Source organism: Narcine bancroftii, chromosome 1, assembly GCF_036971445.1.
Source record: "Narcine bancroftii isolate sNarBan1 chromosome 1, sNarBan1.hap1, whole genome shotgun sequence".
NCBI classification, from domain to species: domain Eukaryota; kingdom Metazoa; phylum Chordata; class Chondrichthyes; order Torpediniformes; family Narcinidae; genus Narcine; species Narcine bancroftii.
Genome location: NC_091469.1, coordinates 251,674,889 through 251,688,405, shown reverse-complemented (window position 1 = coordinate 251,688,405; position 13,517 = coordinate 251,674,889). Strand labels below are relative to the sequence as shown.

Here is a 13,517-nt window from a genome sequence, read left to right as displayed (position 1 = left end):
TGGGATGTTACTGCCATTGAGGTTCCACTACTCCTATTCAACCCAACCAGCTCAGAGGTAGTGTCAGGACTCTGTGCCAACCTACTGCAGAGCCATTGGAGCTCTGGGTGCTCTAGTTGTCTCCCAGCCTCCAAGATGTATGGGGCTAGTAGGTTAACTGGGTGTAATTAGGGCAGCATGGGTTTCAAGGGCTGAAGGGCCTTTTACTGTGCTCTATCATTAAAGTTAAAGGAGCTCCCTTACCTTTAACGTTGGATAAAACACCACATGTTTCCCGCCCTGGTACCTGGAAACAAATGAGGCATTATCCACTGGGAGTTGTGATTCATAATTGCCCTAATCTCCACCGCACTATCATCTTTAACAAAGGAAAATTACTGTCCTATATCCAAGTACAATGCACAGTGAAAACTTTACTTGCTGAAGCTTCCTCAGGAATATAAAACACACAACATGCAAGAAAAGACAAATTTAAAAAAAATACAAGGAAGAGGAAAAATAATAAAATGCTAACATTTGGAAATAAAACTCAGTACAGACCGAGCTCTATGGTCTTGAAGTCATGTTAGGATTCTGGTATTATGATCTTAAACCTTAAGAGCCTGCCTGATAGCTGTTGGGCTAACAATTGTTCTTGAACCTGGAGGTGCTGGAGTTCAGACTTCATACATTCTGCCCGAGGGTAGCAGTGGAAGAGGTTGTGACCAGGGTGATGGGGGTTCTTGATGATGTTGGCTGCCTTCTTGAAGCAGTACTTCATATACAGGGCTCTCCAGAATGTTTGGGATTTTTTTCCTTTATTTGCCCCTGTGCTACATTTATTATCAATTCACATGTGATTAAGGTGCACATTCCAGATTTTATTTAAGGTCATTTGTATACATTTTGGTTTGACTATGTAGAAATTACAGCACTTTTTAATACATAGTCCCCTCATTTTAGGGGACCATATATTGGGGACATAGCCGTGGTATGTATATTAGTTATGTTTAGTATTTTGTTGCCTATCCCTTGCATGCAATGACTGCTTGAAGTCTGCGATTCATAGACATCACCAGGTACTGAGCACCTTCTCTGGTGATGCTCTGCCAGGCCTCTACTGCATCCACCTTCAGCTCCTGCTTGTTTTGGGGGCTTGTCGCCTGAAGTTTTCTCTTCAGCATATAGAAGTCATGCTCAACTGGATTTAGATCAGGTGACTGACTTGGTCATTCAAGACTTTTCCAGTTTTTAGCTTTGAAAAACTCCTTTCTTGCTTTAGCAGTATGTTTGGACTCATTGTCTTGCTGTAGGATGAAGCACCATCCAATGAATTTGGAGACATTTGCACAAACTTGAGCAGATCTTTCTATACACCTCAGAATTAATTTTGTAATTCTATCAGCAGTTATGTCATCAATGAAGTTATGTGTTTGCTAGTGCGGAGATCAATGAAGAAGGAGTTTGTAGAGGTTTGGTACAACATCAGAAATCCTGACAAATTTCTACAGAGGTGTGGTGAAAGTGAGCTGACCAGCTGCAACACGGCCTGGTACGGGAACACCAATATCCCTGAGCATAAAGGCCTCCAAAAGGTAGTGGACACAGTCCAGGGCATCACAGGCAAAACCCTCCCCACTAATGCGTACATCTACAGCAATCATCTAAGACCCACACCACCCAACACATGCTCTGTTCTCGCTGCTGCCATCAGGAATGAAGTAACAGTGCCACAAGACTTCAGGAATGAGGTAACGGTGCCACAAGACAGGTTCAGGAACAGCTGCTCCCCCTTCCACCATCAGACTCCTCAACAACAAACTCAATCAGCGACTCATTTAAGGACTCTGACTTGTGCACTTTATTGATTTTCCTTTTGTTCTCTGTGTTGCAGTCAGTTTGTTTACATGTTTAATGCTGTGTAGTTATTTTTGCATTAGTGTTATTTCTGCCAGAAAGAGGAATCTCAGGGTTGTATCTGATATCATGTCTGTACTCTGACAACAAATCTGAAGTCCGCCAGTTCCTGTGGCAGCCATATATGCTTAGGCCATAACACCCCCACCACCATGTCTCTCAGATGAGGTGGTATGCTTTTGATCTTGGGCAGTTCCTTTATGCCTGCACTTGGATACAAGTTAATCTGGATCTCATCTGTCCACAAGACCTTTTTCCAGAATTCTGCAGGCTCTTTTAAATATTTCTTGGCAAACTGTAATCTGGCTGTCCTGTTTCTGTGGCTAACTAGTAGTTTATATCTTGCAGTGTAGCCTCTGCGTTTCTGTTCATGAAGTCTTCTGCGGACAGTCGTCATTGACACAGTCACACTGGTACACTCTTCTTAATGATATTTCAAACTGTTGATTTTGGTCATCCTAAGATTTGGGCGATGTCTCTTACTGTTTTATTCTTGTTTTTCAGCCTCATAATGGCTTCTTTGACTTTCATTGCCATAACTCTGGTCCTCGTGTTGAAAAATGACAACCATAGACTCCAAAGGTGATCAAAAGTTTAGAAGCAAGCCTAACTCTCTTATACCTGCACCCATGAAGCAATTAAACATACCTGAGTAATCACAACCACCCTATCTAAGCACCTCATAATTTTATACACCTCTATCAAGTTACCTCTCATCCTTTGTCACTCCAAAGAGAAAATCCCTAGGTCTGTCAACCTTGCATGCCGTGTTTAATGCTGTACTGCAGCAGGACAGTGGTCCAAAGCCTTGGAGAGATTAATGAGGACCATTTGAGAGAAGAGGCACACGAAAGGAGATTATAAGAAAGGGAAGTGTCAAGATCGTCTCTTTCGAATGAGCTTAATTTTAAATAAAGGCTCACCTTTTATATTCAAAGTAATGTTCACCAATCTGGTCATCCCAAAGCAGCTTTGTCTTATGATCTTTTAGAATTTCGATATATCTGTAAAAATAAAGCAGTCACTGAAAGGTTGATAGTGGGCATACATTGAATGCTGCAGTAATTACTATGGTGCTCAGTGTACAGAACTGCACAGCACACGCCCTTCAGCCCACAATGTGGTGCTGATGTATGTAAACCTACTCCACAACAAACTAAACCTTCGTTCCTTCACACTCATGACCCTCTATCTTTCTTACATCCATGTGCCTATCTAAGATTCTTTTGAATGTCCCTGTTGTACCAGCCTCCACCACCATCCCCGGTCCTGCGTTCCAGGCACCTGCCAAGTTCTGTGTGAAAAATCCTACTTCTGATGTCTCCCCTACGCCTGCTTTCACCATGTCCTTTGGTATTTTCTATTGTTTCCCCAGGAAAAAACGGTGCTGGCTGTCCATGCTACCTACCCTCCAAGTAATCTTATTACATCACCCCTCTTACTTTGTCGCTCCAAAGAAAGAAAATTTTAATTCATTCCCATATACACAAGTACACCTGTTCCAAAATTTACTTTCATAATATCAACTACAATAGTATAAATTACCACAATGTGCCAAGATGAAAAAGGATAATAAATATAAAAGGAGATATAAACAAGTATTGAGAGTCCTGCTAGATTTTCATTCTTTGCTCAAGATTACAGTGGGTTCAATGGGCCAAATGGTCTACTTTTGTTTCTATATCTCATGGTCTCTAGAGGCTCTAGTTCAGGGGTGTCAAACTCAAATTCACGGAGGGCCAAAATTAAAAACTTGGACTAAGTCGAGGGCCGAACTAAATATTTATTGAAAATTTTCAACAACATCTGCATGTTTTCTCTTCTTTTAACATATGTAATGTTAAACTTTTTCTTATTAAAATAAATGTTTAATAATAGTTTTGGATAAACTCTTTCCAGAAGCATTAACAAATGAGAAATAAAATATTCAATAAATAATATTTCTCTATAGAGGATTTGTCAAATGTTGCTGGTGTGCTGTCGAATAGTAAAATCTGAGGGCTATTGAGAATGTGGGAGAATAACATGATTCCTGAAACAATCAAATGGGCATGAACTCTAGCAGGGTTATTTGCCATGCCCTTTTTCCATTGGTACAGATATCCTTTGATTTACACACTTTTCGAGTTTTATGCCTAATGAGCTTTTATCCAGGTGCAGGACCATTTTTAACCAGGAATATATTTATCACTGTGACATGAAACTATTGGAAGATCGTTTTATCCTGAGATTAAAGTTCATAATACTTACTCAGGCCTGTGTGCGGGAGGGCGGGGGTTTGCGGGCGATCGGGTTGGACAACGACAGTGCGGGGGCATCGGCTCTCGCTGCAGGACGGCATCTCGGCGGATCAGTGGCCCCGTCACCGTGAGTCGCGGTTCGGCCTGCGGCAGGGAGGGGAAGTGGGCAACGGTCCTGGCGAGGTCAGGCCCGAGGCCTTCGGTTCCGGGCGCTGGGAAGCGGCCTTGGCTTCCCCTGACACCGGCCAGGCCCCAAAACCAGAGTCCACGGTGAGACCCTGCAACGTAAACAGAGGAGGTGGGGGCGATTAGCGGGCTGACGCCAATGCATTCTGGGATTTGTTGTATTACTGCGCATGCGCTATACTGGCGCGGCGGCCAGCGGGCCGCCTCTAATACATTTTTGAAATGATCTTGCGGGCCAAATATAGGGCCAGAGTTTGACATGTGTGCTCTAGATTCTCCAATACAATAAGTTTACTCGTGAATTATAAGGATGCTACTGATGGAAGGTGAGGGGACACTGCCTTTCACGGGGTCTTTTTGAGGGTAAGTCCTAGGCAATGAAAGAGTGCATCTTGCAAAATAATATGTTCAATGAATAATATGCCCAATGTGAGACACAGAAGTTAGCGGGATAAGTAAACACAGCACCACTATCAGACTAAATTAGAAAAAAAAAATCCACGTTGAATTGGATTGGGAATGGTAGCAAATATCTGCGTCTACTGAACGCAGGTGCTGCAGAGTAAAGGCGTCTGTGAGACAAGGGCAAGGGTGTAGCTATATGACTGAATCAATGCAGGATTAAAATTAACTTGATTCAAGGGCTAATCCGATCGCGTCTGATTGAAGATTGGTTTTCTCCACCTTAAAGCGATTTGTCCAGAATTATTAGCTGCAAAAACTGGTTTGAAGCAAGATTGTCGATGAGGCAAGATTATTACTGATATGTATAAATGGCCATTGATAATTTAGCTCAGTCAGTAATTGAAGGAAGATAGACGTGGGAGGTAAGCAATATGTTGGAGCTGATCCCACTCAGAGGCAGGGCAGTTAGTATCCACAAGTTCAGCATCTTCAGCTCAGAATTGATGAACTGGAGTCTGATAGCTCAGGGAGGAGTGTTACCCAGACACTTTAAACCTGAAGGATGTTGTCCTCCAAAAGGTTAGGGACCTCAGGGTTGCAAATCAAGAGAAAGGAGGGTACGACAGGAGTGAAGTAGATGTGGGGATCTAGAAGGAGATGCTGAAAGAGAACCAACCTTTGTTGGTAGCAAAGAACAGGAACAGGAAGGCTGAGTCCCCTGGCCTTGGCATCATGGTGAACAGTACCATTTAAGTTGGGATGGGTGATGTGAAATGGAGCGGAGTGGTGATATTCGGCAGACGCGCTTCTCAAAGCGAGTCCTGGGGGCTGTGATGCCGGTCAAGCACTTGTGGTTAGGATATTTCTTCTTGGTTGGGAATGACCAGAACAGGAGTTAAAAGATCCAACTACATGCTCCATGTGGAGACCCATGGCACAGAGAGGACAAAGAAAGAGGTTCTCCAATTTCTCCTGACAGAATGCAAGCAGCTGGGGTCCAAATTATTCAGGCGAGACACAAAAGGACGATTACTTCAAAAAGGTGAAAATTGGTATGGCAACAACAAGACCAGAGTATAATGTGTGGCTCAAAGATCAGAGTGGGAGATGAAATAAGAAAATCTGCAGGCGCTGGGGTCCAATGCTGTAAGCATGCTGGAGAAATTCAGCAGGTAATGCAACATAAATAGGAAGTTAAAGGCAGTCCACGTTATGGGCCTGAGCCCTTCTTTAGGAATGCCAAAAAAAAAGTTTGGGGGGGGGGAGAGAGGGAAAGGAGTTGGAGCACAGGAATAAGAGATGTATACAGATGGGAAGGCAGAAGAGAAGTGATAGGGGGAGAGGGCAGAGGGGTTAAAAGGGTAGATCTCTGATAGGAGAAGGAAGGGAAGGGAGTCAGAAACTGGAGGAAGGGAGGCAGGGGGGAGGAGAAATTGGAGTAGATTTTAAACACTGTCTGGTTGGAGGATTTTCAATATGCAGTATTGGAGTTTCAGAAGGATTTTTTATGGTCGGTGGGGGGCAGAGAGAAAGTGAGAGAAAGAGGAATAGAATGTGAGAGAGGGAGGAAAAATGAAAAAAGAATAGCAGAGGAAAATGGGGTGGGGGAGAGAGGAGACCTGAATAAAAATGTTTAGCATAATTATAAGGTTTTGAATTAGATTCCATTTAATTTATTCTTTGTTAGAGGCACTTTTCCTCATTTTCACATTGCTCAAGATCCATTTGGATTGAAATCAGTCAAAGATTCTCAAATAACCTGTCAGAGAATGGTCTTATGACTCAATTGTCAGGAGCTGATGAATGTCTCATTAACCGATCAATGAACCACTGATAATAGACACATTAGAAGAACAAGTTACATGCTCAGCACTTAATTCCCAGCTAGAACTCCGAAATATGAATGAGAGACACCACTTCCGACCAAGGTCCCTCAGGATGGTAATTACTGCAAATGCTTTACAGGAGGGAGAGATTCACAGTTCAGGTGCATTGCTAAGAGTTATCCATTGCAACAGCGTGCTGCACACAGCAATTATTATAGTGGAGAAGGTATTAAAGGCAGGGGAATCAGAATGACACTGAAAACCACTCAGTTCAATTAAAGCTATTAAAGAAATCAATAAGTCAGGCAGACTACCAAGAAACAAGATCGGTCAAGGACACACTGGATTAACCCTCTGACTGACAGCTGAGGACCATATGAAAAGCAAGCAAGATGATCAACAGTATTCCCAAACTATGCTCGTGGAATCATACTGGCTAATCCTTCAACAGCTATCAGGCTCTTGAACCTCCCCACGACAAAAGGACTGCCTGCACTATTCCAATCACTAATTTTTTTGCACTAGTACAGATGTGAATATTTACTATCCAGCCATTTTTAAAAATTTTTTAAATTCAATTTAGTATTGTAGTTGTCTTTGGACTAATTTTTACAAAGTGCTTGTTCAGCTCCACCAAGCAAGAACGGGACAGAAGTGCACAACGGGGCAGGGGAGGGGGAAACAGGAAGGACATCTACTAGTGAGCATGGCTGAGGTGTCTAAACAAAAAGGATGCTGCTGGGCTCCGTGAGAGACGATGCTGCCGGGCTCTGCGAGGGAGAATGCAGCCAGGCTCCGCAAGGGAGGATCCAGCCGGGCTCTGCGAGGGAGGATGCTGCTGGGCTCAGTGAGGGAAGGCATTGTTGAGCTTGGGCATGGGCTGAAAACTGATAAAGAGGAGGTGTGTAAAAGTGTTTCAGCACAAACAAGAAGAGCCATGATGGCCTGTTTCCATGCTGTAATTGTTATATGGTTATAAGATTGAGGTGGGCAAGTTGTTTCCATTGGTAGGAGAGACTTGAACTAGGGGACATACCCTCAAGATTCAGGATAATAGATTTAGAACTGAGATGAGGAGGAACTGCTTTTCTCCAGAGGGTGGTGAATCTGTGGAATTTGCTGCCCATTGAAGCAGTGGGTGCTACCTCAGTAAATATATTTAAGACAAGCTTGTATAGATTTTTACATAGTAGGAGAATTGAGGGATATGGGGAAAAGGCAGGGAGGTGGAGATGAGCCTATTCTCAGATCAGCCATGAACTCATTGAATGGTGGAGCAGGCGCAACAGGCCAGGTTCCATAAATCTTCGTCCGCGAAGCCAAGCCAAAGAAACCCAGTGACTAAAGTGCAGTGAGGGGTGGGAAAGTTTCATAGACAGTAATTAGGGACTGAATTAACAGTGTCTTGGTCAGCACTGGATTGATTAGAGAAAACCAGTATGGACTGTGAAAGACAAATCAGGTCTTGGAGGGTTCTTTATCTATGATAAACTGGTTTAATGAACTTCTAAAAGACATAGGAACATAGGAAGTAGGAACAGGAGTAGGCCAAAAATGGCCCATCGAGCCTGCTCCGCCATTCAATACGATCATGGCTGATCTAATTTATGACCTAACTCCACCTACCTGCCTTCTCCCCATATCCCCTAATTCCTCTATCATGTAAAAATTTATCTAACCAAATTTTAAATATGTTTAATGAGGCAGCCTCAACCACTTTCCTGGTTAGAGAATTCCAAACATTCACTACACTCTGGGAAAAACTATTTTTCCTCATCTCTGTCCTAAATCTACTCCCCCGAATCTTGAGATTGTGTCCTCTTGTTTTAGTTTCCCCGGCCAGCTCAAAAAACCTTCCTACATCTATCCTATCCATACCCTTCATAATCCTATATGTTTCTATAAGATCTCCTCTCATTCTTCTGAACTCGAGCGAATACAATCCTAGATGATTTAATCTTTCATCATAAGTCAACCCCTTCATCCCAGGGATCAATCTAGTAAACCTCCTCTGGACCGTCTCCAAAGCCAGTATAACCTTCCTCAAATATGGAGACCAGGTGATGGAGTAGTGGCCGGACGGTGAACTCCAGCCCTCTCCAGAAAAGTCGGGAAAAACAAAGGAAAACACAAAGGCACAGAAATAAAAGTTACAGAAAAGTGAGTATAAAGGTGGAAAGAAGATGGCGACAAAAAAAGAAAAATCGAAAACAACGGTAAGAAGAGAGGAAGAGAAGACAAAGGAGGAAAAAGGTGAAGGCCTTACCTGTCCGAAGAGGCCCGCTGCGGAGAGAGAAACCCGCTCCCTCAGGTCGGTAAATAATGGACTACAAAAATGGCTCGCTGAGCCGAGTAAAAGTGCGCAACCGCGCATGAAAAAAAACACACCGACGGGAGGGGGGACCAGCTGGGGAGTCGATCTCCACAGCCGGCAACGACAGCTGCAGAACACCTGCAGCAAAAAGAGACCACAGAAGACAATAGAAACAAGAAAGAAGAGAAGGAAAGGGCAACAAAGAAACAACAGATGGCCAACCCAGAGGAAGAAGAAGAGGAAGAGTACAGTGAAATAGAAGAAGAAAAGTAAGGCAAGGTAAAGGATATACTTTCTCTTATTAAAGGATACATGGAGTCATTTAAAGAATGGCAAACACAGGAATATAAGGATTTAAGAAAAAGAATAAACAACACAGAAGAGAAAATGAATAAAATAGAGATGACCTTAACAGAAATGGGAAAGAAAATGGACAAGATGGAAGAGCGGGCAGTAGCAGCAGAAATGGAGGTAGAAGACTTATAAAAGAAATTGGAGGAATCTAATAAAAAAACTAAAGAGACACAAGAACTACTAGCTCAAAAAATAGATACAATGGAAAATTATAACAGAAGAAATAACATAAAGATAGTGGGCCTTAAGGAAGATGAAGAAGGCAAGAATATGAGGGAGTTTATAAAAGAGTGGATCCCTAAGACCCTAGGATGTCCAGAACTACAGCAAGAAATGGAAATAGAAAGGGCACATAGAGTATTGGCCTCTAAACCACAACCACAACAAAAACCAAGATCTATTGTAGTAAAATTCCTAAGATATACTACAAGAGAAAAGGTACTGGAGAAGACAATGGAAAAAGTAAGAGAGGGCAACAAACCACTGGAGTATAAAGGGCAAAAAATCTTCATTTATCCAGATATAAGTTTTGAACTCCTAAAGAAGAGAAAAGAGTTCAATACAGCAAAGGCGATTTTATGGAAGAAAGGGTATAAATTTATACTAAAGCATCCAGCGGTATTGAAAATATTTATTCCAGGACAACAAAACAGACTATTCTCGGATCCAGAAGAAGCACGAAAATTTGCAGAACAATTACAAAAATAGACTGAGGGAGGAAGACGGGTAATGAGAGTAAAAATGATCACGATTGATATGTATGTGGGTAAAGACAAAAATAGACTGAGGGATGAAGACGGGTAATGAGAGTAAAAATGATCACGATTGATATGTATGCGGGTAAAGAGGTATAAGAGTGAATAGAGACAATGTCCATACGTGAATGTATCTGTACTTAGAGGAAAATATAGATAGTATAGACAAGAATTAATAAGGGAAGGTAATGGAATAGAGAGAATAAGGAGGGAATTAAAAGAGTGACCTTTGTGACATATGAAAAGTGAAATCTTTTCTGGGGGGGGGCGGGGTGGGGGGAAATAGCGGTCACTGCAAAATCAGTTGACGCTTGCGAGTGGATTCACAAATCCAAATGGAGAGGGGAGATGTGGTTGTCCGACAAGGGATAAAGGACAACTCAGGAGGGGAAGGGGAGATTGGGGATAAATAAGATAGAAATAGGAGAATAAGGAAAATGTTGGATGTTGTAGGAATGTTGTCTTATAAAGAGTTGAAAATAAGAAAACAGAAATGGAAAAGGAGGAAAGGTAATGATGGAAAAACGGAAAGAGAAGATAAACCAAATATAAAAGGGCTACGCTGAACTATATGACTTTAAATATTAATGGAATACATAACCAAATTAAAAGGAAGAAACTACTAAATTTAAATGAATAAATGTATTCCATTAGAAAAAATAACATATAGGTTAAGAAATAATATTGAAATATTCGAACAAGTATAGGAGCCTTACATTAAATACAATAGCGAAAACCTACCGGGGACAAACATTACCTAAGTTGATGGAAGGAGAAGGAAAGAAAAGAATGGACTCAGTAGAATTTCTGGTGTATTTTTGTTGAATGACAACATTGTCTGACTGGCTTAATGCAACCTAGATTGTATACCTAAAATGGATGAGAGGGGGGGGTGGCTTGGGAGGAGGGAGGGGGGGGGGAGAAAAAGTCACTGTATATGTGTGAAAAAGAAATAGTGTATATCATGGCTAATGTGATTTATGGTGTGAAAAATAAAACATTTAAAAAAAAAAAAAAAATGGACGCCAGAACTGGACATAGTACTCCAGGTGCAGTCTCACCAGTACCTTATACAGTTGCAACATTACCTCCCTACTCCTGAATTCAATTCCTCTAGCGATGAAGGCCAACATTCCATTTGCCTTCTTAATAACCTGCTGCACCTGCAACCTAACTTTTTGCGATTCATGCACAAGCACTCCCAAGTCCCTCTGCACAACAGCATGCTGTAGTTTTTCACCCTTTAAATAATATTCAGCTCTTTTATTTTTCTTGCCAAAGTGGATAACCTCACACTTACTAACATTGTACTCCATCTGCCAGACCTTTGCCCACTCATCCAGCTTAACTATATCCCTCTGCAGACTCTCCACATCCTCATTACAATTTGCTCTTCCACTCAATTTGGTGTCATCCGCAAACTTGGCTACACCACATTTTGTCCCCTCCTCCAAGTCATCAATGTAAATGATGAACAGTTGTGGGCCTAACACTGACCCCTGCGGCACCCCACTTACCACTCTCTGCCAACCTGAAAAACTCCCATTTATCACGACTCTCTGCCTCCTGTCAGACAACCAATTTTCAATCCAGGCCAATAGACTTCCCCGGACTCCACTTTCCTGTAACTTACTGATAAGTCTCTTGTGTGGCACCTTATCAAACGCTTTCTGGAAATCCAAATATACAACATCAACCTGTTCCCCTCTATCCACCGCACCCATTGTATCCTCAAAGAATCCTAACAAGTTTGGCAAACAAGATCTTCCCTTTTGATCAGACATTCGATAAAGTCTCACATAATAGGCTTGTAACCTATGGAATTAAAGGAGCGGTAGGAGTATTAGAGTAATAGAGCTTGGTTTTCAGTCTGGTGGGAAATCTTCCAGCAAATACCCCAGGGTTTGGCACAAGGACCACTGCTTTTCCTAAATAACTCGGCTTTTGCGATGCAAAGGACAGTTCTCAAATCCGCAGTTAACATAATATCGTAGGTCTAGTGAACTGTGAGGTGGACAATAATATTAGGAAAGGTTGAGCAAGCTAGGACATTTCTCTTTCGCTGACGGAGGATGAGAGGTGTCATTAGAGTATGAGAGGCATAGACAGGGTGGACAGCCAATACCCTCTTCCCACTGCGGCAATGGCCGTCGGTTCGAGGTGAGTAGAGGAAAGTTTACATGAGATGTCAGAGGTAAGTTTTTTTAAAACACAGGAAGTGGTGGATTCTTGAATATATTACCAGCAGCGATAGTGGAGGCTGATTTAATAGGGGCATTAGATAAGCACTTGGATGCAAGAAATATAGAAGGTTATGGGTGTGAAAGAGGGAAGGGTTCATTTGGTGTAGAGTGAGTTACATAGGTCAGCATAACATTGTGGACAGAAGGGTCTGTTCTGTGCTGCAATGTTCAATGTATCCCCAGATATCACCTCTAGAGCTCCTCAGGGAAACATCTTAGGCCCAACCATCTTCAACTGCTTATTCTGCCTAGACCCATTGACCTCCACCCAGACCATATCCCTGCACACCCTTTCCCATCCAAATTTTTGTTAAATCTGCACGTTGAGCCTGCATTCATCACGACAGCTGGCAGCTCGTTCCACATTCCCATTGTTCTCCCCAATGAAGTTCCCGCTAATGATCCTCTTAAACATTTCACCCATGTCTTCTCATTCTTGCCTCACCCAACCTCAGTGGGAAAAGCCTGCTTACATTTACTCTATCTATGCCCCTCATAATTTTATACACCTTTTATAAATGGAGATGAGAAGGATAAGGGGAGAGGGGATTGAAGATATGAAAAGAATGGATAAGATAGAAGTAGTGAGGTTATTTCAACTGAGGGGACATAGCCTCAAAATTCAAGGGAGTAGATGAAATGAGGAGGAATTGAATTGCGGAACAGGCTTGACGGGCCAGATGGCCAACTCCTGCCCCTGTTTCTCTTGTTAATGTGTTCTTATGCCATGACCCATATGTACCCTACCCTTATTCCGAAGCATATCACCCCGACTGATTAGGATTAAGTTCTGCCATTGTTCTAGTCGACCACCTCTTCCTTAGATGCCATAAGATGAATAGTAAGTGTGGCCTTATCAGCATTACCCACTCGCCAGGTTAAGGGTGTGACATGCATATACCTTCTTGGCCTGCTATTAACGGCATCTAAATGAGAAGCAGAATCTTGACAGCAGGGAGCACACTGACAATCAGTTCCTGTGCAAAGTGAGCCAAGAAATCAATTAAATTAAAGCACACCAGAAGTGAGCAACATACAGTTTCAAGAGCTGAGGTTAATCTCAGCAGTTCCATCAACGTAATAACATACTGGAAACTGGCGATCACTTGAAGTTATTCTTTCCTGATCAAAAACCATTACATTTCTTTTCTCTTTTCCCCGCCTCGGAGAATGGAAGGTATGTCCTCCCGGGCAGCTTCTACCTTCTTTTGTCTATGTTCTTTCATCTGCGTTCTCAGTTACCAACTGCTCCCATTCTAAGACTGCCAAGATAATACCCCAGCCCAAGCCTAGGTGGT

General features: G+C 42.4%; 1 protein-coding gene across 4 annotated transcripts in view; it reads right to left on the bottom strand.

Moving 5' to 3' along the window:
* Nucleotides 1–13,517, bottom strand: part of chid1 (chitinase domain containing 1) — a 98,849-nt gene that overhangs the window by 4,706 nt on the left and 80,626 nt on the right. For 2 of the 4 annotated variants that reach the window (XM_069895082.1, XM_069895057.1), the window contains 2 exons: nucleotides 2,820–2,900; nucleotides 244–286 (listed from right to left, as the gene is read on the bottom strand). In XM_069895082.1, the coding sequence (XP_069751183.1) occupies nucleotides 244–286; nucleotides 2,820–2,900 (124 nt within the window). Of the gene's footprint in view, nucleotides 1–243; nucleotides 287–2,819; nucleotides 2,901–4,222; nucleotides 4,415–13,517 lie in introns of those variants that run through there. The other 2 variants (XM_069895065.1, XM_069895074.1) reach the window with 2 other exon arrangements.